The following is a 25,954-nucleotide window of genomic DNA, read 5'->3' on the forward strand; positions in this document are numbered from 1 at the left end:
TCACATAGGGGCTTGAGAAACAAGCTGTGGCTGAGCACCTCTGGAGGCTTCTGCCCAGAAGGAACTGTCTGCCATCAAACACTTGAAGCCAAGGCACCGGCCCAGAGATCTCTAGCTCTTCTCATGTAGACTATAGGATGCCATGGTACCCAGTCAGATGTAGTATCCTACTGCCGTGTCCCATAGGGTTCTAATACTTCAGAGAGCCTGGATCTTCACTCCTTATGGATACTGAGGTCAGATAGCATTATAAGCTCACACTCTGCATGAAGGTGACTGCCATGGTGGTTCTTAGATAAATGAATGTCACATTCATTCATTTCCACTTCAACAAAATCTCAGGGTGAGATACAATTTGCCAGTGAAGGACAAAGAAGTTATTTAAGTTGTTGAAACTCACACAGTAAGTGAACAAATTATAGAGGCAAGACTTGAACCCAGGCCCATTGGACCCAAAGCTCCTGCTCCTAACTACCCTGCTAGGCCCCGGGAATGAACACAAACATTGTCCAAATATGGCTGTTGGTCTCTCCTGTTAGTCCCTTCCTATGTGACTGAACTTAGAATGTAGTCTCCAGCCACATCTGATCCCTCAGAAGCCCCTAGGCTCCCTAGATAGGAATGAGGGTGGAGAAGAAAAAAGATGACATTTTCAAATTGTCATTTGTAGTGGGAAAGATGGCTCCACAGGACTTAATGCTAAGTGAAGACAGAGGAGGACAAAAGTCATATGTTCATATTCACATGTGGGGGCTAAAAGCACTGACACAGAAGAGGGGGCAATGGCCATTAAGGACTGGGAAAGGTCAGGGAGGGGAGATGAAGGCTGGGCATCAGGTACCACAGCAGTCAGGGACTGGGAAGAATAAACTGATGTCCTGTGTTAGAACATTATCATATATTTTGGAGCTAGAGGAGGGCCGAGTGTGGTGGCACAGGCCTGTAATCTATGTGGGAGGTTGAGGCAGAAGGATGACAAGCTCAAAGCTAGCCTGAGTAACTCCGTGATGTCCTGTCTCAAAAATGAAGTTGGGGCCAGTGAGATGGCTCAGTGGATAAAGTACTTGTCACCTGGGCCTGGTGACCTGAATTCATATTCCTGGAACCCATGTAGAGGTACAAACTGAGAACTGACTCATAAGGCGGTGTTAGACACACACACACACACACACACACACACAAACACACGCGCGCACGCGCGCACACCTCTATCTCCTGAGTGTTGCTGGCATTACAGGTGTGTGCCACCACCACACCCAATTTTACACAGTGCTGGCGTTCAAACTCAGGGCTTTACACATGCTAGGCAAGCATGCGCTACCAATTCAGCCACATGCTTAGTCCCAAAGGAAGGATTTAATTCTCAGGGGCAAATCCCAAATCCCCTTGGTGATATGCTACAGTCCATGTCACATACCCTGTAGCTGGAAATTGCTGTAGCGTCTGTCACAACCTGAGAGAACGCACATGCTATGACATTTCTTGGGGTCCCCCTGTATCTGTTTCTCTAGGCTATATCTTGGCTTCTTTTCCTCCCTGCCCTTAACTGGACCCTTTCCACATCAGCTTTCAGGGTATCTGTCCAATGTGAGGGACCCAGAGAGACCCTGGAGGAGTGGGGACAGGTACTCCTCCTGGCTCTCTCCCATCTCCTAACCCTGGTGTCACCCACGCCATGCTACCAGTCTTTCCCCATACAAACTCCCAGGTTTGAGGACCCCACACGCACAGTAAAGATTGGACATGTCTGGCTCTAACTATCTAAAACCTGAACCCAAAGAAAATAAGTTTAGCTAGTGAAAGTTTCACGGAATGATCCCCGCTCCTCTTTGGTTCCAAGCTTTGGAAACATAACAGGAAAGTAGGTTAGAAAGCAAAGGCTCCTTTCTGGAGCCTGCGGGTATGGCAGGGCAGGGGCCCCAACTGAGAAGCAGCAGCCCGAGCTAAGGACTTTGCCACCCACCGCAGTGTGGCTTCACTGTCATTTCTCTCTGGGCCTCTGCATCATCATAGTTAAGCAGGGTTAATGATTGCAGCTCCCCAGTGGGCATTTATGATGAAGAGATAAAACAGTGATGGGACTTCCAGAGTGTCTGGGAAGCCACTATGGCTCAGCAAGAGCTTGCTACCATGACACAGTAGGAGGTGCCTCGGGCATGAAATGGGAGCTCTCAGCTGCCGTGAGGGAGACTGGTCTGGGGCACAGCCACCTGCCATCAGGAAAAAAATGGGGCTCAAAGACTCAACCCTAGGGTCAGGCTAACTGGTCACTGCTGGTGCACCTCCCACATGGGGTAGTAGTACCTTGATTTGTTCCTGGGGTGGGAGATGTCCGGCCAGTACCAGTTCCTCGAAGGATTCCACCTGGACCATGGGAGGGAAAGAGGCATGCTCTATGAATCTGACCCTCACACACTGAGTGACAGTGTGCTGTGTCAGCCTTCGGAATGTAGGTGTCCTCCCAACAGGGGGTGGGCCCTGGAAGTGGATTCCACCTCTTTCCTTGGCCAGGACAGCCTTGGGGAAAACCTAGGAGGTGTACTCATGTGGTGGAGGACCTATGAGGGACATTTCCTGCAGTCTGACTAGTGGGAGGAACAGCAGCCACGCCAGTCTAAGGAACAGTATGCAGTTAGCAAGAAGGGCCTCACGGGATGTCCAAAGGCTCCAAGGCCTACTGTTCAGGGCTAAATCAAGATGAGGGCACTGCCTTGGATGTACCCAAGGGAGAAATACGATATGTTTTGTACATGTGTCCCACAGCATCCATGGATCCCTAGCCGAGTGACTATGAAGACACAGGGATGCTGAGTCTCTTATATAAGATGGTGTTGTGTTTCCTTAGGACCTGCTCAGTCCTCTGTGGGTAGAGAAAGGCTTCAGCTCTCTGGGAGACTTGGCAGTATCAGTCTATGCTTGGGGTGTAGCTCAGTGGTGGAGTGTGTGCTTAGAAAACAAGGATCTGAGTTCTATCCGGCACTGCAGACAAAAAACAAAACAAAACAAAAAACCAGCAACAACAAACCCCCCCAAAACTCAGTAGCCAAAGCCGGCTTTGACTTCACAGTGACCTTTCTGTCCCAGCCTCTCTAGTGCTGGGCTTACAGGCATGAGATACCAGCCCGTGAGACAGCTGTGAGTCTCATTTTGATGTGTCCTTAAGCTCTAGTGTGCCCTGCAGTCCCAGCACACTCTCACTCAAACCAGCCCCGTGTCAAGAATTAAAGAGCCCAGGACAGCATGGGTTCCCAGGTGGGGGAAGCATCTTTCACACACACAGAAGGCCCTGTACCTGCTCAGTGTGAACCTGACTGCCAAAGAGACAGGGTACCCACATGACCAAGAATGGTAACGACGGAATGACACGCTGCCGTACCAGAGGAGCCAAAAAATACCAGGGAAACTCCAAGATGTCAGACATGAAGGAGGAATGTGGCTGAGCCAGATCTCGTGACATGTTGTCCCAAACAGACAAACTGCAGAGACAAAGGGAGGTGGTGTAACCACTGGGGACGAAGGGTGGGATGGTCAGGGTCTGCTTCCTGGACAGTGTCTTTCTGGTGATGGAAATATTCTAACATGGACCTTGGTGGCTGCAGGCCCATGACACAGGAAACATGTGACCGCATGCATTTGAAATGAGTGAAGTTGTGGTATACGAATGTGAATTAGATCTCAATAAAGCTACTACCCTACCCCAAGGCCCCAGAAAGGAAAGGCAAGGATGATGGTAATGGAGAAAGAAACTGGTTTTTTAGACAAGGTAATATAATGATTGTGTTTATTTTTTTATAATGGAGAGCAGGAAGCTCAAGCCTAAGGTGTGATTCTGGGCTGAGGGCTCAGGGCCCAACAGAACATCTTGTTTACTGGCTTTGAGCTAGCTTGGTTGATTTTTCTCTACGTGGACTTCCCCTCTGCCCCAGCTCCCCTACTTCCGTTTTCAGAATGTGGTTAAGGCGTTGTGTCTTCATAAGTCTCTTTAGACACCTTTGGAACAAAGCCAAGCGTGAAGTTAGACACAGACTTGCAGACAACTCCACAGTGCACTGCAGAGGGCTGGAGTGTCGACTGAAAAGTCCTAAGAGGTGGTAGGACTGACTTCAGTACTGAATGAACCAAGAAGGGGTGGTTTGTCCTAAAGAGGAAAATGTTGGGTGGAGGCCAGAGAGAGCTCAGGGTCTCCCCATGGACAAACAGGGGAAACCTCCAAGCCTGATTGTAGGAGCTGTGACAACGGACAGGTCAATAGATAGGTTCAACCTCATCCTGGGTGACAAGGAAGCTGGATCACATAGTGCCTGAGGGCAAGAGGGTTGGTCAAGTTCCTGGACCGCTGAGTTAGTCACATGGAGGTGGAGCAGAGACATCTGGGGCTGGCGGAAGCATCTCTCACACACACAGAAGGCCCATGCACAGGGATGAGGTGTCTTGTAGGGTAAAGCTGGGGTTTACTCACCTTGGCCAGGAGCCGACTGGCCTGAGAAGTTAGTGCCTGGGTCTGTCCTGTGGAGGGCTGGTCTGTGGCAATGCCCTGGCTCTGAGGAAGCCGCCCTGGAGTGGTCATGCTGGGGGACGAGGAGGGACTCAGGTCTCGTGGGGACGGCCACCCTGGAATACATAGCTGCTGAACCCTGGGGCTGATGACAGTCTCCCAATCCACTGAGGCTAAAGGCCTGAGGCATCTCAGATTTCCATCATCAAGCTATAGCCGGCCCCTTCTGGCTATCCTCTCTCACATTATCTAGGAAGAGGGATGACCACCGTGCTGTTCCACTACTAGAGAAAATGAGGCATGGATCTATCCTACATCAAAGCTGAGAGTGGGTAGTGTTGAAACCCGGAGGTGGGGAGGGGGCAATTCCCAGTTGTAAGTATGGCCTCTAATTTAGAGATGCAGGTTCAAATCCTGGCCCTTTTCATCCCAAGCTATGTGACCCTAGCATGACTTTGTCTCTCTGAGCCCCAGGTCTCCCAATTATCATGGGATTATGAAAGGTATGTCCCTCACCGGCTCCACATGGGGACAAACTTAGGTCACATTGTGTCCATTTTTTAGGGCTTACAATGGGTTCAATAAAAACAATGCTCACCCCACGGAGGAGCCAAGAGGCCAGGTGGCTTAGCTAAGGCTCTACCCAGGATGCTTAGCTTGGTCAAGTCAGTTGGTCCAGAGAGGGTCTTGACACTCCACTCTGGCTATAAGCCAGTGCCCACCCCAGGGTGGACCAAATGTCTTCCATGAAGAGGAGGCTGCTAAAAAGCCTGGCTCCTTCCCCAACTCACTTGTGGCCTCAGAGGCCTGTGGATCCTGGGCAGGGCTAGGGCACCACTCTGCTGATCTGGGTTGCGGGATAGAGAAGGACAAGACCTTGTTTCCTTGTGGCATTGACCCAGAGCGGATGCTCTGACTGGGCTGGGGTGGGTCTGAATACAGATGTACCTGAGGAGGAGGGAAGCAGGGAAGGGAGGAGTCAGGTGGGGGCAAGCTCACTGGAAAGAGGCCACGATACATCTGTCATTCATCCATCTTCCACACAGGAGCTCCTTACTCACCCTGGGAATCAGTGGCACCCACACGGGCAGAGGACTTACAAGCAAGCCACTGCCTACTCTCTTTACAGAGGTCCTGGAAGGGAGGCAGGCAGGGACTGCTTTCTCCATTTTTCATTCTTTTCTTTTTATTTAGTCTTCTCTCATACAATATATCCTGACCTCGGCCTCCCCTCCCCCAACTCCTCTAAGAACCTATCCCCACCTCCCCTTTCCCCCAGATCCCCTGCTCCTCCATTTCCCTTCAGAAAAGAGTGGGCCTCCTAGAGATATCAATGGAGCCCAGCATAACAAGCTACAATGAAACCAGGCACAAACTCTCATATCAAGGCTGGAGGAGGCAACCCAGTAGGAGGAAAAGGGTCCCAAGAGCAGGTGAAAGAGTCTGAGACACCCCCACTTCCACTGTTAGGAGTCCCACAAAAAACCCCAAGCTAAACAACCACAACATATATGCAGAGAATCTAGTGCACACCCATATGGGCTCTGTGATTGCTGCTTCGGTCCCTGTGAGCACCTTATGAGCCCTGGACTCCCAGCTAAATACCTGGACTACATCACAATACCATGTTGATGCCAAAGCCTATGGCTTTACACTGGTAACAAAAAATGTTACAAATAACATTTATTATGTGTCCAATATATATATATAAAATAACCATTAACATTTCAATGAAATATCTCTAATAATAACTACATTGATAATAATAAATACATTGTAATGAATGGCTGTTTGAAGGAAGGAAGGAGACGTCATGGGCATGGGGGTGAGGGGGGGGGGGGGTGGGGTGGGGGATCCTGTGCTTTGCCATTGAAGATGGGATGGGAAGTGTATAGAGAGGCAGCTGAGGAGGAGGAAGCACACTGGAGCTCAGAAGGAGGGACACTAGGTTCCAAGCAGGGCTGTGATTAAAGTTGGGAAGGCGGGATCTGCTTTGTACACTGAGGTTCACTGGATGCAACCATGTCTGTCACTGTGTGCTGTCCATGATAGTTTTTACTCCATAGCTGACAAGCTGAGCAGCCACGACTGAGCTGTACTAGCCACTGCTGAAAATACCCAGTTTGGCTAGCTTGGCTCAATATGCTCCAAAGCCATTGGCCAGGCCCAAATCCAAGCTCTGTTAGGGTACACTCTGAGTTCTAGTGGATGGCATTGCTGACATCCCCATGCATAAAGTCAGTGCTTAGTAAATGTAGCTGCCACCTGCACTTTCAGCATTGTCACTGTGGTAGTCTGAAAGAAAATGTCCCCCATAGTCTTGGGATTTGAATACTTCATCTAGTTGGTGACATTTTTCTGGGTAGGACTAGGAGGTGTGGCCTTGCTGGAGGAAGTGTGTCACTGGGGTGAGCTTTGAGGTTTCAAATGCCACACACCATTCTTGGTTCCTGCTTGAAGTGTATGATGTGAGCTATAAGCTTGCTGATCAGCTACCATGACTGCCTGCCATGCATCTCCACTATGATGGTGATGGACTCTTATCCCTATGAACCATAAACCCCAATAAATCCTTCCTCCTATATGGTTAATCATGGTATCTTACACAGCAATAGACAAGTAACTAATACAGTCACCAACATCTCTACCATCACCACTGCCATCATCACGATCATTATCATTGTTACTATTATTATTATTATTATTATTATTATTATTATTTTATCACTATCATCATTACCATTATTATTATTACTATCATCACCACCATCACTGTCATCACCACCATCACATCATCACCACCATCACTGTCATTACCACCATCAGCATCATCACCACCATCACATCATCACCACCATCACTGTCATCACCACCATCACCATCATCACCACCATCACATCATCACCACCATCACCACCATCACCATCATCACCACCATCACTGTCATCACCACCATCACTGTCATCACCACAATCACCGTCATCACCACCATCACCGTCATCACCACCATCACCACCATCACCATCATCACCACCATCACTATCATCACCACCATCACCGTCATCACCACCATCACCATCATCACCACCATCACTATCATCACCACCATCACTGTCATCACCACCATCACCATCATCACCACCATCACCATCATCACCACCATCACTATCATCACCACCATCACCGTCATCACCACCATCACCATCATCACCACCATCACTATCATCACCACCATCACTGTCATCACCACCATCACCATCATCACCACCATCACTATCATCACCACCATCACTGTCATCACCACCATCACCGTCATTACCACCATCACCATCATCACCACCATCACTATCATCACCACCATCACTGTCATCACCACCATCACCATCATCACCACCATCACTGTCATCACCACCATCACTATCATCACCACCATCACCATCATCACCACCATCACCACCATCATCATCATCACTATCATCACCATCACCCTCATAACCACCACCATCCTCACCATCATCCTCACCATTACCTTAACTTTCATCATCATCCCTCTATCTTCAACATCTTCCCTATCCTTATGTGTATGTGTATATGGCCACCATAAAGCTGGGCCAGTGAAAAAGGCACGCTCCTATGATGCAGGGGTACCTATTTAAGATCTCAGGTGGACTATCCTTACTGCCTCTGACACCCCAGGATCAGGACTAAGCTGCTGAAGATGGGTGTGGCTTAGGGGTTCCATTGCCTGAAGACAGGAAGCCCCTTTGCTCATGCTGTTCTTTGGAGCCTGGCTGCTCCAAGTGTAATTTGGTGACACTGCCCCTGGCCCCCCCGCCTCCCCCCCCCACCTGAGCTTCCCTAGCTGAGAACAAAGCTGGATTTTCATAATCCCCTGGACCATCTGCTCAGGCTCTGCCTGTGGGGGCCTGCCCATCAGCACCCCTTTCTTCCTGAGGTGACCCAAATCCAAGGGGGGCCCCTCACCCTCTAGAGTTCCTTGCCCACTGTGCCAAGGCCCCACCTGGGGAGCAGTGGGAACCTGGAAGCCTCTAGACCCAGAGGATGAAAACAAGGGAAGCAGAGCCGCTGCAGGCCTGGCCATGCAGAGGAAGTGGGGAGGAAGGAGGGGCTTAGCAACTGATGAGCTGTTTGGGCCTATCCCTGACATGACCTGCCTTGTGGACACAGTAGATCCTGCAATGATATTCTGAAGCACTCAGGACGCTGTGAAGGATGGACCAGTGAGTCTGGGAAACATCGGGTTAAACAAATGAGTATTCTGGGCACAGATGGGGTCTCCAAGCCTTTAAAATGGTAATGAGCTTTAATGAATGGGGCGAAAGGGATGGGGAAAGGAGTGCTCTGGCTCCTCTGAGCACAGAGGCTTCCCACATGCACTGAATCCCACCAGGAGCTTCTGTGCCCAGAGTGGCAACAGAACTCACTTCAGGAAAGGGAGTGACATCATCCTCCAATTCCTTTTGGGGTGGTTTCTGTCTCCTCATCTGTTTCACATCCCCCTCCTAAAGCTGAGACTGAGGCACAGGAGCTGGGAGGAAATAGTAACAAGACAGCAAGCGGTGACATCATTACAAACTCGAGGGTCAGCATACAGAATAAAGCCCACCCCTGACTCTGTACTATCCCATACTCCCAGCCCCTGGCTCCTAGAAGCTCCTAGATCTAGCACTGGCCTTCCCTGGGCAGCTTTTCTGGCTGCAGATCCAGTGACTGTCGGCTTGGTTTTGGCAGAGCGAGTGAGTCAGGGGCCCTGAAGCCAGGTCTTTAGGGTCAAACCCTAGCTCTGGTGCCTCTGTGTTGTGTGACAAGTTTCTTAACCTCTCTGTGCTCAGATCTAAATGACTTAAGAGATCAGTCAACAGGATGGTTATTCCTACTGCCATGGCCTGGTAGGCCAGTCGCACACACTATGTCAGGGCCTGAGCTGGGCATCCCAGACCTGAAGAAACTACACCATCTGGCATGAAGAGACCCAGGAGCACATGCCACCTTTATGCCTAACACCTGCTGTGGGACACTCCTAGCTTAGCGTTGTGTCTGCATGTGAAAGGAACCAAAGGAGACACTCTTAGTCTGGCCTGGACTCTGACTGGTTCAGCCTGTGTTTGTCTCTTTTCCATCAGACTGTGGTTCCCATAGAGAACTCACCACATAGGTAGCCTAGGTATCAGGGTATGGTCCCACCTAGGTCCCTCTTAGGTGGGCCTAGCCTCTCCTGCATTGTTCTGGGCTCTGGACAGAGGGAAAGAGCTCAGCAGGCCCTAGAGAAGTCATGTTCACGGATCCATATGAGAGGCAGGAAGCCCATGGGAGCCAGAACCTCTCACTCACACAGGATACCTTCTGGCAGATAACATGGGGCTCAAAAGCAAGGCATCTGAGCCCTGGCCCCCTGTCCTCCCCTGCAGGTTGGGACTATGAACTGTGCCCCATCACTCTGTGAGTGACAATGAGGCTGAGGTGAAGGGAATTACAGGCCATTTTCAGTGCAATCACTTGAGCAGAAGTCACTTTCCTCTTGGGCCAAAGAGTTATCTTTCCAGAGAGTTGCAGAAGGTCTGATGACAAGCCCCCCGCCCACCTCCTGCTGTAACCCAACGGATGTTCCCAGGAGATTGTGTAAGAACAGCCCTGTCTGCACCTGGCAGGGCCACAGGTGTGAGGACAGAGAACTCTGGTCCTACAATAAGCCCCTTTTACCTTGCTGCGGTTGCCTTCACCCATGTTCTCCACAAGTGGCTGAAGACATGAGGTCAGCACATGGCAGAGGGGCCTTAGGGTGAGGAACATTCTGCAGGAAGGTGGGGTGCTCTCCTTATAGGGAGATAACCAGATAAAGAGAGGCCTACATCCCTGTCCCATAGCTGCCCTGCCTCCTCCATGCTGCCCGTTTAAGCAAACAGGAATATGAAGAAAGCAGAAAGCCACAGGGGCTGCGACTGGCCCACTTCCTGCCTCACCCCAGGAAAGAGGAAGGTCCCTGTTTAGGGTTCTCAGCCTCCTCTGGAGACAGGTCAGGGTGCAAGGCAATGCTGTGCAGTTCTCAGTGTCTCAGTGTGAATGAGCTCTTCCCTTCAGGACAGTCTACATGCCACACAGGGGGTGCTTAGCTCCGGTTGGATAAAAGGAAGAGGTTTGGTTGGGAGGCATGGGAGAAAGGTGAAAATGGGATCCTGGGAAAATGAGGCACCAGAGAGTAAGCAGAAAGTCTGGGCTACAGCCTGAAATGTCACCTAGCTGGCCAGAAATAGTGCAGGAAGTCAGCCTAGGTAGTCATACCCCAAAGTCACAGAGAAAGAGATAGCTTCTGCTGACCTTTAGTACCCCAGGAGACAGAGAGAGAGAGAGAGAGAGAGAGAGAGAGAGAGAATATCAGGGATAGCTAAGTTATGCCAAGGTCACAGAGAAGCCTGGTGGTAGTTCAAGAACTAGGACTCGTCAATACAGAGAGTCTCAGAATGCAAAAGCCAGCCAGCGGGGTAAGCCATCTCCCTAAGGACCCCAGAGCTTGGCTCTGCCCACCCCAGCCAGTACCTTGGCCCCAAGACGAAGCTGGTCGATAGTGTTCTCAGCCTCCGCGTACTTGGTGAGGAGCTTGTGATAGTCCTCCTGTAGAGAAAAGATGCAGTCACCTCAGGCCACACATGAACGGAGACCAGGCTCAATCCCCAAAACTTGAGTAGAAATGCCAGGTGTGGTAGCACACATTTGGGAAGGCAGAGCCAGGCAGAGCACTGGAGCTCTGGCCAGCCAGCCTAGCTGAATTGGTGAGCACCAGGTAAAAGTGAGATCTTGTCTCCAAAAAAAAGCCAAGTAAGGAGGAGAACTCAGACAGTCAAGGTTGACTGCTGGCCTCCATATGCAAATATCCACACATGCATCCATCCACACATACAGGAACAAATGCATACACATGTGTATAAACACACACAAAGGGCAGAAAGGTAATTAAAAGTCATAGTTTTTATCTACTCAGGGGCCACTGGTCTTCCAAAAACAAACAAACAAACAAACAAAACCCAAGTTTTGGTAAAGCAACTCACTGTAGGGGAAAAACAAGACAAAACAGATGCCATTGGTAGCCTGTGATGCAAGGAAGTGACACTTAAACATGAGTAGCTGTTATAAAAGGTCAGATTCAGGGTGATGGCTCTGTGGGGAGAGTGCTTACTGTACAGGCATGAGTAATTGAGCCCGGATCTCCAGTGCCTGTATTAAAAAGTCAAGCATGGCCGGGCGGTGGTGGCACACACCTCTAATCCCAGCACTTGAGAGGCAGGGACAGGCGATCGCTGTGAGTTTGAGGCCAACGTGGTCTAAAAAGCCAGTCCAAGACAGTCAAGGCTACACAGAGAAACCCTGTCTCGAAACATCAATAAATAAATAAATAAATAAATAAAGAAAGAAAGAAAGAAAGAAAGAAAGAAAGAAAATCAAGCATGAATGGGGCATGAGTCCTCATGCCTGTAATCCCAGCACTTGGGAGGCAGAGGCAGGAGGAACTCTGTGAAGTCCAAGAGAGTCTGGTCTACAAAGTGAGATCCAGGACAGCCAGAGCTATGGAAAGAAACCTTGTCTCAAAACAACAGTAAGAAAGCCAAGTGTGCTAATGCATGCCTGTAACTCCAGGACCTGGGGGAGGAGGCAGGAGAACCCATGGGCTGGATGGCCTGCCAATCTGACTGAGTGAGCTCCATCCTCAGTAACAGACCCTGGAGCAACACAACGTGGTGAAGTGTGATACAAGATGTCTGTTGTCAATTTCTGAAAGTACACAGAGGAGGTGTGGGAGGAGAGAGAGGGGACGGGGCCTCAAGAGGTGCCCAGTGGTTAAGAGCACTTGCAGAGGATCCAGGTTAGGTTCCCAGTACTCATAAATGATTCATAGTCATCTGTAGCCCAAGTGTCATGGGATCTAATGACTTTGACCTTCTCAGGTGCCATGCACACATGAGTGCACATACATACCTACATACATACATACACATATACATACATACATGCAGGCAAATTGTCTATATACATATAATAAAATGAATAAATTAAAAAGGAAGTAAGAAGAGGCACATGGGTATCTCTTGATTTTTTTTTTTTTCCACAGTAACAAGATTTTGGTTACCTCATGGTCAATGAGGGAGGATGTTATTCCTTTAGGTTTATAGCAATGAGGGTAGAAGAAGGCAATATCAGAATAATACTATCTTTTCACTTCAAAAGAAGGGTTGGGGCAAGGCAGTGACTGCTTGTGACTGCACGTCATGAGGAGAGGCAGCAAGTGGCCACAGCTCCTGTAGGAAGTTCACAGCACCCTCCCCAATATCTCACGATCCAGTGGGGAGATGTGCACGTAGGAGGCTACAAGCCCAAGCCCCCAGCTCTGATCATACCGATGGTCAGGGTAAAGGGAGGGCATGCAAGTTCCCCTGAGATATCACATATGCCTCAGCAGTGGGCAAATGTGGGTGACTATTGGAAAGATCATCTCCATAGAGTGGTCATGTACAAGGAAGGCAGACAGAAGAGATTAAGAAAGGAGAAATGCAGGAAGAGCTGCAGAGAGTTGAAGGGCACATGGGCCACGGGTCACCCACGAGCCTCATCTGACTCAAGGGGACAGCAAGAACAAGCCACAGCTGAGTGCCTGGGGACCTGTTTCTCGCTCTGCATGAAACCCTGGGGGTAAAGTAGTTAGAGTTAAGCACAAACAGTAAAACAGAGAATGACTGGATACCTGGAATTTTGCTTAATTCATGGGGATTGTGGGGGTTGGGGAAGAGGCTAGATAGGAAAGGATCCCAGGAGTTGCTTCCTGTGGCTGTTGGGTTATAAAGGGTGTCCATTAGACTGCTCTCCTCCCAGCATATGTTAGATTCTTTTTCACAACAGAGGTTGAAAACAAACAGATCCTCCATGAGACATGGCCATGCTCACTGCTCTGTCATTTTGGGACAGGGTCCAAGCTAGCACAGAACTTGCTATTGCTATGTAACTGAGGATGGCCTCAGATACCTGATCCTCCTGTTTCCACTTTGTGGGACGCTAGGGTTTCAGACATGTACCACCATGCCCATTTTATGAGGTGCTGGGATTAGACACAGGGCTTTGTGCATGTGAGGTAAGCACTCCCCCATTGTAGATTCCCCAATCTCTAACATTGCTCTTGATCAAAAGGCAGGATCTGTCTTTAGCACAGGGACAACCCCTCCCTTCGCCATCAAGGGCCCCCACCCAGAGACAAAGTTTCTCTAACCAACAAGTGCCTGGGTCTTGTTTACCTGGAGCTGATGAACCAGCTCAGTGGCTTGTTCAGGTGTCTGGAATTCCTGGGGCACCCTGGTGATCGGGTGGGCAAGGGAAGAGTCGTTGGCCAGGGATGGCTCTCCGCCACTCAGCAGTACATCCCGAACTATCTCAGCTGGCGACTTGAAGATTAGGGGTCTGGTAGGGTCTTGTTGCCTCTTGTGGCCTCTAGACTTGGGGGGTCGGTAGTTCTCATCTTTGGGAAACCTCACTCGGGGCCCCACCTTGGACAAGTCAGGGAGTGGGTAGTTGAGGCGCCCCCGGCCATACTTGGAGGCATCTGAAGAAGAGTGGCCAGCCATATTGGCCCCTCGATTGCGCTGTGACACAACTTTCTTTACTGCCCCAAGCCGAGTGTTCAGGGGGCTAATAGAACCAGTAAACCGGGAAGGCAGTGGCTTAGGTGATGGCTTAATTCTCTTCCAGGTCCTGTCCTCGGGCCGAGAGCTAGACAAGCTGGTGGTTTCTTGGCCCCATGTGCCTGCAGAGCGCTGAGGATTCTGGGCTGGTGCTGCTAAGGAGTGCCGGAATTCTATGGGTGTTGCCAGAGCAACGTCACCTCCATTTCTGTCATCTGGCAGTGGGAGGCTGTGCTGTGGACTCTGTGGCAGGGCATCGGCCAGGGTGGCAGCCTGGAGGACATCAGGGTCTCCTTCCCAGATAGAATCAAGGCTGTCACTAGGTTGACCAAGGCTCACGGTTCCACTGCTCCAAGACTTTGTGGGACTGTGTTCAACAGACGGATGGGCCTCGGGATGCTCTAAAGGTCTGTACGCACTGCCTTGTTTGATAGTGGTTACCCAGTCTCTGGCTGGTTCCTGTCCTGGAGCTGCAGGGCTGGAAACTCCTTGGTCTTCACACTCCAGCTCCGTGCAACTCTCTCCACCTACCTCCACCTCAGGGCTTCCAGGGACCTCATGCAGCTCCTCTTCAGACTGGTCCAACTGTTGATTGTGCCTGGAGAGCCAGGACAGAGGCATGGTGGAACCTTCTGGGCTGCTCGCATCATCAGCTTCTGTTTCTGGAAAGACAGGTCATTCATTGCTGAGCGCATGTTGGGTCTGTAATGTCACCTGCGTTACCTCGTGACCTCAAGATGTGAAGATGGCAAGAACCCCACACAGGCAGGTACTTGTGTGACTCTCCCTCTGGTCATCTCAAAGGTCCTCCAAACTGTGTCTCCCATTTATACTAATGGCAACACCTTCCCATATATTTTCAAAGGGCAAAGCCTGGGAGGCATCTTGATCATCATCTCCTTAGCCCCTGATCCAGAATGTCCATCCATCTATCGACCTACCCATACTTTCAGGCATCCATTTACCCAGCCATGTTTACATCTCTGTGATAGATCTAGCTTTTCTTTTCTCTTCTCTCTCTTTTCTTTCAAGACAGGGTTTCTGCCAGTCTTTGTAGTCCAGGATGACCTTGAACTCATGAAGATCTGCCTGCCTTTGCCCCCCAAGTGCTGGGATCAAAAGAGTGTTCCGTCACACCTAGCAGATCTAGTTTTTCATGAGACACAGTGGGTAACATTGCACAGACTCTGCTCTGGATGGAGGTGTCTTTGTCATAACCCCTGTTTGGCCTGCTGTCCCATAGTGCTCTTCACTCTTACTCTTGACACTACGTATCTCTTGGCTTCACCCAACCACCCTGTTTTACAGTAGCAAAGCCAAAGCCAAAGCTCTGAGATGCTAAGTAACTGGCCAAAGGACCACACTTTTTCAGAGCAGTCTGGAACTCAAGCAAGGGTCTGCCATCAGAGGTCATGCTGGGGCTGTACTCACTCCAGGCTCTTCTGAGCCCTGCCTGGGGGCCATGCACAAGTCACAGATCCCTGGTACTTGTTCCTCTTACCTCCAGAGAGTTGTGTGGAGGGAGGGAAGCAGGGGTTGGGGGGGTCACAAGGCATAGGAGTATCTCTTAGGAAGTATCTCTTAGGAAAAGGCATCTCTGCCTACTGCCTTAAACAGCTCAGTCTCCATTCCCTCAGAAGTGACTACATCTCAAAAACATACCTTCTTTTTTTAGAGGCTGGGGATATAGTTCAGCCTTAGAGCATTTTCATGAATTATAGAAGGCTCAAGGTTCAATTTCCAGACACACACACACACACACACACACACACACACACACACACACACATACACACACAGCGGCGGCGACAGCAGCAAACAAGCAAGCAAAAAGCTCCCAAGTGGACAGCTGTATTGGGGTGAAACACTTAGGGTAATGGCACAAGTTGTTTCTCTATGCCCGAAGGATTCTATTGACTTAAGGGAGTCTGATATGTGCATATTCGTAATCCAGCAGAGGAGCCACCACACATCAAGCCCTTCCTGTTCCCAGTGGTGTCATTATGCCCATTTCATAGGTGGATATACTGAGGCTGGGGGTAGAGTAGGGACTGGCCATGGGAGAATCTGAGAAGTCCCTCCACGCTGGTCCCCTGGCAACAGCGCAGTCATTGGTGAGGATGAAGAATGCTAACACTCCCTGCTGCCTGGGGTTTAGAATAAACCTAAACCCTGAGCCAAGCAATTCAAGTTACCAAAGACACAATGGTAACAAGTACACAAAGGGCTGGATGGCTCTGCAGTGTTGACTACAGCACCAATCTGTATCCTACAGGGCAGAAGCAACTGGCCCAAAGGATTATGGGAGAGTCATTTCATGCAGGCCCCAGGAGAAACTTGTGGAAGAATACTGGAAGAATGGGGAAAATGTTCTATTGAGATAACAACAAAGCAAGCAAGAACGGAGAATTCTAAATTACATTTGAATGCTTATATAATATTTACATATTAAAAAGAGGTCTCACCTGGGGAGGGATAAAATCATGAACAGCTTTTAACTTTACCTCCTATTTGCTTACATTTTCCAAAATGTGCAGTATTGTGTAATTTAAATGTTAAAAAAAAAGATAGAATTTAAGTAAGCACTATAACAATGCCTCTATTTTCTTGCCCCTACTGGAAGACAGGCTCTTTGGGTAACACCTTGCCATTTCATGTTAGAGGAGTCCACCTCACCTTCTTCAGAAGGCTCTTCGGAGTCCTGCATGTCTGGGTCCCACTGCAGGGGTGGTGGTTGCTCCTGTGCTTGGCGGAAGTCCTCCAGGAGCTCAGGGCTGGTGGCTTTAGGAAGAGACTGTTTGTGTCCCCAGCCGTGGTCACTGCTTCCAGCTGCATCTTGCTCCTCAGCCCAAGCCCAGCGGCGCCTGCGGGGCCCTTGCCCCAGGCCTGGCCCATCCCAGTGTGCTTCTGTCCCTGAGCTGGCCATGGGCCCTGGCCTGGCTTCACCTGGGCCACTTCATCTTTGCACCTGAGCCACAGCTGGGGGTCCAAGTCACAGGTGGCTCCTCTCAGTGCCAGCCATTCTGCCTGTGGCCTGCTGGGACACAAACAATGGATCATGTCAATCCTTAGGGTCTTCTTCCATCATACTTAGGAGCTGGAGCCCCCAAAGGCAGGTAGCCCTCTGCTGCATGACCTTTTAACACACTGTCCTCATTTGTCATCAACGAGGTGAGGATTCATCTCCTTCTAGGGTAAAGTGCTAGCAGGAAGCACACTGAGGTGCGAGTGGCCCCCAAATGCCAGCTACTGTCACCACATACCACCTAACTCTGTCTGCAGGCATCAGGCACAGGCCCTGCTCACAACACTGACTGCCCATAGGATGACAGGCATAGATTAGCTCAGTGCCCTCCAAATGCTAGTTACTGTGACTGCACCCAAGGCTCTGTCCCCAGACCCAGGCACAGGCTCTACTCACAGCACTGACTGGCCATGGGAGGACATGCGCAGATTAGCAAGCAGCCACCGACCAGGTGAGAAGTGGTAAGAAAGCCCTGGTGACATCACCCCAAGCCCAGGAAGTCAGGGAAGGCACCACATGGTTTCTTCTGGAAATGGGACACGAATTCCGGTTGAAAGCAGAAAATGGTGAGCTGGTTCCAGTGCCCAGACTCATTGAAAGCAGGTGTGCAAACAAACATGGCTCCACACATACCCCAGCAGCCACGCTCACAACACCCCGGCACCCAGCTGCATGGAGAAACAATTTGCGGTTTCTACATACAACAGAGTATTATTCCATAGCAGAAAGGAATGGGATGGCAGCAGAAAAAGGAATGAAGTCATGACATGTGTGCCACCGTGGACAAATCACCGAAGTGCTATGCTAACTGTGACATAAGAGTCCTGTGTGTCTTGTGTGCAGAGCAAGTAAGTCCAGAGAGGAAGGGGGCCAAGTGGTGGCTGCCACAGTGATGCTGGGGAGGGGAGGAGGGTCCCTGGCTGCTTAGTGGGCTTCCTTGAGGGGGTGAGGGAAATGTTCTGAAAGCTGAAGAGACACAATGCAACCATGTGACTGTATATGTCAAGGGCTGCTGAGGACATACTAGAGCATTGTAGGCCAGAGGTCCCGTGAGTACGGAGGCTGGGTGACTGACAGGGAGTGCTGGGAAGTGGGGATGCCAAACCCAGCAAGCTTCTCATGACATCCTCAGAAGCTGCATGTGACTCTCGGGCAGAGAGCCCAGCCAAGGAGCAGTGGAGAAGGCCTGCTCTATTGCTCTGGGACAGTGAACCAGGGTGGACAGCCTGGCGACAAGAGGGGCCATCAGAAGGACCCTGGTGGCAGAGGAGGGTGGCCCAAGGAGGACTGCCTCATCCTTCCCTCTTTTCCTCCTTCTCTCTTGTCCCTTCGCACTCTAGAACTTTCCTGGTATTTCCTGTGTCAATCATCATGCTGGGCCCAGGAAACCTCGCCTCAGGAAAAAGGCACAGGACCTAGGAGCTGCCAGCCACTCAGTTATCAAAGAACTGTGGCTGTCCTAGTGTCTGTCTATACTTAGTTTATACAAAGGTAGCAAAGCCGAGGCACAGAGAGGGAGGGACCTTTGCCAGAGCAGCACAGGAGTGAGGACCAGATTCGGGTATAAGGCACTGGGCTCTTGGTACTAGCCTGGGTTCTTCCATGCAGGCTGGGGTTGGACAGTCGGAGTTGTCCTTGAGACTACAGGGCTCAAATACGTAAGTTGGGAAAAGTCATCAGGCAGCTATTTCTAGACTCAGCTCCCCAGAGGCAGGGCTGCTTGGGAAAGCCTGGCTTCACAAAGACTAGGAAGTGACACAGGCTAACTCTCCCTTGGTTGTGACTCTGGCCCTGGAGATGGCGGCTCAAGGGCTTCTCCCCTGCCCAAGTCACTATAAAACTCCCACATTTCCTGAAAATCTCCACACTGTCCCCACTCTCCCAGGTTTGCAGGAAGCTTGAAATATCTGCCTTCCCACCTCATTAATAAGACCAAGGCTCAGAGAAAACAGTGATTCAGCCAGGATGCCCTGGTCAGTAAGTGTGATGACAAGAGGTCAGTCCTGGCCCAGGACTCTCCCTAGTTGGTTTTGTTTGTTTCTGTAACTACCTATCACCAATAGTAAAAATCTGCACACCTATTCCTCTATGCATACTTCTAACTGTATATCTGCATATCAATATACTACATGTATTTTAAAATGAAGCAATAGAGGGCTGGTGAGATGGCTCAGCAGCTAAGGGCACTTGCTGCCAAGCCTAAGGACCTGAGTTCGATTCCTGGGACACGCATGATAGGAAAGAACTGACTCTCAAAACTGCCATGACCGCTACATATGTCCTATGGTAACACATGTGCACACACACATAAATACACAATAATTAAATGTAATTTTTTAAAAGGATGAATAGAAGAGTTAAGTTGGCCTCATAACCCTAGTGACCTGAGTTCAAATCTCCAGAATACACATAGAGGCTGGGTGCAAGCACGTGTAATTCCAGCATGCTGCTACGAGGAGTTGGGAGGCCAAGAGGAGAACGTTATCAGCTAACCTGGCATAGGCAGTGGTGAATGAGGGACTGTCTAAAACGAATCGGAAAGCGAGACTCAATACTCTGGGTTGTCTTCTGACCTCTGACGCATGCAGCAGCACATGTAGTGTCCCACTCCTCACAAAAGACTATACAGAGCCTGCGCCACTGCCTCAAATTGATGGTGATGGGGGATCTTGGCCTTGAGTATACATAAGAACTCTCTCAGCACTCAGGCTATGTCTATAGGATCCTGGCTCAGCGGCCCTGGGACAGAGCCTCAGGATCTTTATTTAAGCAAGGACCTCACCAGAGCCTCTCCCAGTTTCTGGCTCCCAGTGTGGAAGATAGAGGCATGGGCAGGTTGAGGGGTGCAACTGTGTCTTGCCTCCTCTTGACATTTCTGCTGAGGAAGGACTGTGGCGTGTGGTTTTCTGACTTTTGAAATGCTATTTTTTTTTCTAGCCCACTGCAGAACAGCCTGCCCAATCACAGAGGCCTCGGCATGTGAAAGAGGAACAGCTTGTTTTCTGCAATGACTCAGTGGCAGAAATCTCACTGTTCTCAGCGAAGCCCTCACATCACAGGCAGCAGCGGTCAGTGGCTACAGTTTTGCACACGTTTCTCAAGTGCCTCAACCTGTGAGCATTTCCTGGGAAAGACCTTAGTCTTCTGTGCAAGCCTCAGTGCCATGGAGCCTGGGATGGGCCAGTCAGGTAGTCAGTCAGCAAACATACATCAATGCCAAATATATGCTAACTTCAGGTAGAGATCAAGTTACAAGAGAGCAGCAGGCTGAGCAGATCCCAGGCCTGGTGTTATTGCTCCTTGAGACTGGTGGCTGGCTGACTTCTCCTCTCTGTAAAGGGGAACAGTAGCCCTGCTGCTGCTGTGCCCATCATCTGGCTCTGGTGAGCATACTGGCCCAAGCTGTACCAAATAGACTTAGAGGTTCTGTGTCCATAGGATTAAAAAAAAAAAAAAAAAAAAGAATAAGCTTGCCAATATCTCACCCACCATGGAGGACGCAATCCAGAAAAGTCACTAAAGAAAGTTTGGGGGCAGCTTTAACATAGGAAGCAAATCTAGGCGAGAATGAGCAAGGGCACTCAGGACAGAGGAACAGCATAGACAAAGGGCCCTGTGCTTGAGTGCCACAGACAGGCAGGGACAGCCGTCAGAGGGTAGCAGTGAAAGCGCCATATGAACTGTGTACTGACGCAGAAGGGCCTGTGTCCTGACCCAGAAGGGCCAGCCCGTATAAAACTGAGTCCTGCTAACCATTGGGCTAAGGGTCCCCACCCGAGAAAGCACCAAACACTGCTTTTTCTGTGCCCTTGCCTCCCCCCCCAACACTCATAGAGACTTGCTCCCCGAGTTCTAACACTCCAGGGATTCTGTTTAATTCCTGGTTAGACAGTCTTCAGTTCCCCAATGCTTCATATAAAGTTTGTGTGTGTGTGTGTGTGTGTGTGTGTGTGTGTGTGTGTGTGTGTGTGTGTGTGAGAGAGAGAGAGAGAGAGACAGACAGACAGACAGACAGACAGACAGACAGACAGAGACAGAGAGTATGTGTGTGGGTGGGTATATGTGAGTGTGGATGTATGTGTGCGGGTGGGTGGGTATGTGTGAGTGTGTGTGTGTGTGTGTGTGTGTGTGTGTGTGTGTGTGTGTATGAGAGAGAGAGAGATAGAATGTGTGTGGGTGGGTATGTGTCAGTGTGTGTGTGCGTGTGTGTGTGTGCATGTGTGTGTGTAATGGGAGGGAGTTGTTCCCTGCCCTGGGTCATTACAAAGCCTGAGGGCCCTCCCCTAATGCCACTCAATACACCAGGCTCCAGGATGATTCCCAGTGTGGCTACACAATCTTCAGCTGCCTTGGCCCTCAGAAATGCCACACTACTTAGCCAAGGATAATCAGGACATCCCCACCTTAACCTCACTCCAACAAGGAAACTGAGACAGACACCTAATGAGAACAACCAGGAAGTTTAGGTCAGAAAGGGTGGCTATTAGAGCAAGGCCATCATCGGACTTGTAGGAGGAAGGAGAATGTTGGGGGAAGACCTCCTGACCAACCTGCTGGGCCTTTCTTTCTAAAGGGCTGGGCTGTGGGGCTCCAGAGCAAGTTCTGATCAGTGGCAGCACATAGACCTGTTCACAAGGAGTGGCCTTTGGCCTGCAGCAAGCAGAGATACCCACTATGGATGGTCCAGACTGTCCAGATTCACTCAAGCAGCCAAGGAGGAACTAAAAAGGGGGCTAGGCTATTACAGGCCCCATTTGAGGTCCCAAGTGGCCTCCTGGCCCCCAGAACATCCAGGCTCTGTCCCTGTCCTTATGTGAGGAAGGGGGATGCTGCCTCCTGCCCTGCTCCTCACTCCTGCACATCTCCAGAGGCCCTTGGCAACCCAAGCACTAACTGGCCTGTGAGATGGACCCACCCTGGGCACAGAGAGGAATCAATGCTGGTCCAAGTTCACCAAGGGAACCAAATGAAAGCTGGAACTGGAAATAAGCATCCTAGAGTCCACTCTGGCCTGGGGGCTGGACTCCCAGAGCTGGGCAGGAGTGGCAGCAGCTGCTTAGCTGTGATTTCCTGGCTAGGCTGGGCTGATTGCCAGGGTTGTCCAGAGACTCTATGACTGGCCCATCCAGAAGGAAGGCGGCCTTCCCTCTGGCCCTCCTCCTGCCTCAGCTCCTTACCTCACTCGGACTACACCACCATCTTGCCAGCCTGGGCTCAGGGGAGCTGCCCACAAGGTCTTTGTTTCAAACCTGGGGAGCCCCTTGCCTTCACAGCACCCTGGACCGCCTCCAGACTGCTCTGCCAGCCAGAACCGCCTCAGCTCACAGACAAGCATCGCTCCCCACTTCTCCCCGCCCCTGCAGCTGAGGCCTTGCCTTGCCTCCTCCTCCTCACAGGAAGCGCCCAGTCTGATTTCCTACAAGTGTTTGTGAAAAGGAGGAGGGGTGCTGTGCGGAGCTGGCGCCAAGAGTTTAACCCCTTGCTGGGCAAGTGTGACGCTACACTGATGTGGAAGACCTCACTGGAACTTCTGAGACCTTGGGCTTAGGGACCACCTCAGCCACCACCCTGCATAGAGGCAGAGAGACAGAAGTTCAGAGAAGGCCAAATGCTTGGCTAAAGTCACACTGCATGCTAGACCTGGGAAGAGGAGCCTGCAGCTTCTTACACCCTCCATGGGTCTCTTCAGCTACCCATGACCTTATCAGAGCCTCTCCTGCCACTCTGTGCCTCAGTGCCCATGCTAACAAGGGGTCTCAGACTCGGTGCTCAACCATGTCTTTCCAGATTTAACTCCGTCTCACTATCAGGGAGGATTAGGGGGTTTCTCCCCTTCCACTTCCTGTCCCTGCCTGAAGACAGACACACTTGCATTGGAATTTTCTAGATAGCATGAGAGGATGGAGGATTTGAGGATCACATGACTGTCTCCTCTTGTAGGTTTGCCCTCAGAGGCCCCCAGAGATGAAGGAACAGAATTATCTTGATGATCGACCAGTGGTTTCTCAGGTCCCCTCACTTCTGTGAGAGGTGCGAGGCAGATGCTAGAAGCATGGCAGGGCACAGACACACAGAGTGTGAGAGACAAGCTGGTGACCCAGGGCCCAGGTTGCCTGGAGTATTTCTGAGGCTGAGAACTTATAGAACCAAGGGAAGCAGTTTCTAAGCACCAGTGGTTTCAGGTACCAGATGCCAGATGTGCTCTGTCTGAAGACAACCGGGTCTGAGAGTAACACACTGGGGAGGTGAGGCAGAACCATCAGGAAGGTCTGGACGGAATGGGGGAGGGGAGGCCACAATCACACTGGGGACCGGAAGGACAGGGAGGCAAGAGCAAGCCACAAGCATGGCTGCCGCAGAACATTCTAGGAAGGCAGCTGCAAACAGGATGTGCTGTGAGAGGCCTCAGGTGCCAGGAGAGAGGGTACAGGATCTGACCTTCAGGGTCCAGGCTGGAGCAGAGCATCCAAAGGAAGCAGGAGCCAGGTACAAGGGATGAGGTTACAGAAATCCCGAGTCTGTTCCTGGTTTCCTACTCTGGCCTGCTAACCCAGAGAGTCAAGTCAGGAAACAAGAGACATGAGATTGACCTCTGACATCCAGAAAACCCTCAGGGGACCTCAAGGAAACAGCGGGCCAGGGGCCACCCAAGTGTGATAGAGACCATCTTAGAGTCCATAGGCCAGGAGGTTCATTGTCAGCCTCACCTCCTGCTGGCTCTGTGACCTTGATGGCTCCACCACCAAGGGCCATCGGTTTCCTTTCTGTGGAGCAGAGCCAAACAAAGTGGTCACTGCAGAGGGACTGCTGTCAATTCCACGACAGATAGCCTTCCCGGTGTGCAGTAGGGGGACCATGGAGTTATTTCATCATCATTGTTTCTAGGTCTCCGTAGGTGGGAGTCTCTGGCAAGTGTGTCTGTCTTCAGGCAGGGACAGGAAGTGGAAGGGGAGAAACCCCCTAATCCTCCCTGATAGTGAGACAGTTAAAGCTGGAAAGACATGGTTGAGCACCAAGTCTGAGACCCCTTGTTAGCATGGGCACTGAGGCACAGAGTGGCAGGAGAGGCTCTGATAAGGTCATGGGTAGCTGAAGAGACCCATGGAGGGTGTAAGAAGCTGCAGGCTCCTCTTCCCAGGTCTAGCATGCAGTGTGACTTTAGCCTCCCCCAAGAGCTTGTGGCTGATGGACAGATGGAACGAACGAAGCCTCCGAGGGCTAGCTGCTAGTATCTGGCTAAGCCAGCGCTAGCACCAAGGACCTCCCAACAGAATAACCTCCGGACTCCTGCATCCCTGGCCCTGCCCTGTATCCACATCTGGGTGGTGGAGCTCTCCCTGGAGCCCTCTGGGATAATGGAATGGAACCAAATCATACCCAGGCCCTCCCTGCTGCTCTGGTGACCATGTGGTCCATTATATGGAAGGCGGGCTTCCTTGACATCCTGTCACTCACTCAGGAAGCCTGCCTGATCATTAATCCATCAGCACCAGGTGGCTGCAGCTGCTGGCACACCCTCAGGCCCTTTTGAGAGGCAGCAGCCAGTATTTACTGTCCTTCACCCTGCCCCTGGGCCTTTCTCTTCCCCTCCCTACCCTTACCCACATCCTATTCTTTCTGGGTTCTCAAGCCAAACTAGGTGGGCTGCCTGGCCACTTCCTAATCATGTAACTCGTCATGCAACTCAACCATTGCGTCCCTCTTGCCAAATTTCCTAAACCTCACCGTACTCTGTCCCTGTCTTCCCCACATATCTTCCAGAATCTCTGTCTCCTGCAGAAACACCCTCCACCCCCAAGAGCCTCATGGGATCTTCTCAGGCACAAGCTTTCCAACACAGCCTTGCACATTTTTGCCATTCAGGATGCTTGCCCACAGCACCAGGACAAACAGAAGCTGCAGCCTGCTCCAGCCTCCCTCACTCCTTCTGTGCTTGCGCGCTCCACCCCCTCACTGCTCCCCTATAGGTGTCCCCCAACAGGTCCTTCTCACCAACGATCAGCTCTACTCCCTGTTGACTTTAAGCTGCTTGCAGACCTGGCTTCTGCGTGGCCTCCTTGGGACTTGCCATTTGTCCTGATGCTCACCAGGGGATGATCATGGCCAGCTCTCTTGACTTCTGGGAGGAGCTCTTGAAGCACTCACTACTAGGTCCCTAGTACCCAAGATGGTTGACACATGGCAGAAACACCACAAGTGCATACTGGATCATCCATTACACCTAACCAGTTGCCCATGTAGCTAGCTGCCTGTAGCCCCTAACAGCCATCAAAACTGGTGTGATGTGCCCATTTCACACATGAATAAATAAGGCCCCTAGAGCCCACACAATTTGCCCAAGACCACAAAGCTGGCGAACATGGTAGAGACTCATGTATGTGAGGGCCTGGCTGTTGCTGACCAAGACTAATACTCCCTGACCCAGCCTGCAATCCTAAGGCCTGTGCACAGAGTTCAGGGTGGAGCCTAAAGCCTAGGCTACAATTCTGCAAAAGGAGGTCCTGCCTCAGGTGTATTTAGGAGTCGTTAGAGAAGAGTGTCTTCTTTCACTGATGAGGGGAGAAAACTGACATAGAAGGAAGATATTAGTTCTCAGCCACCCAGGTAAGGAAAAAGCAGATCTCTGTACCTTGATCACTAGCTGCTGGAACACAGCAAGCCTTCTGCTGTTTGCCCTGGCCTTGGGTCCAGACACTCCGCTAGACCTTTGCCCTGTCCTTGTCACTGCTTACCCATCCTGCCCTCGCTTGATCC

At 50.8% G+C, this 25,954-nt stretch overlaps 1 protein-coding gene across 1 annotated transcript in view; it reads right to left on the minus strand.

The window, feature by feature from the left end:
- Akna (AT-hook transcription factor) overlaps positions 1–22,639 on the minus strand; it is a 38,962-nt gene extending 16,323 nt beyond the window's left edge. Inside the window, exons 1-7 of the mRNA XM_051163072.1 lie at positions 22,378–22,639; positions 16,852–17,212; positions 13,792–14,837; positions 11,051–11,125; positions 5,287–5,443; positions 4,460–4,611; positions 2,305–2,364 (exon numbers count right to left, since the gene is read on the minus strand). Of these exons, the coding sequence (XP_051019029.1) occupies positions 2,305–2,364; positions 4,460–4,611; positions 5,287–5,443; positions 11,051–11,125; positions 13,792–14,837; positions 16,852–17,101 (1,740 nt within the window). The 5' untranslated portion in view covers positions 17,102–17,212; positions 22,378–22,639. The remainder of the gene's footprint in view (positions 1–2,304; positions 2,365–4,459; positions 4,612–5,286; positions 5,444–11,050; positions 11,126–13,791; positions 14,838–16,851; positions 17,213–22,377) is intronic.
- Between the last annotated feature and the right edge of the window lie 3,315 nt (positions 22,640–25,954).

Source organism: Acomys russatus, chromosome 2 (genome assembly GCF_903995435.1).
Source record: "Acomys russatus chromosome 2, mAcoRus1.1, whole genome shotgun sequence".
Lineage (NCBI taxonomy): Eukaryota > Metazoa > Chordata > Mammalia > Rodentia > Muridae > Acomys > Acomys russatus.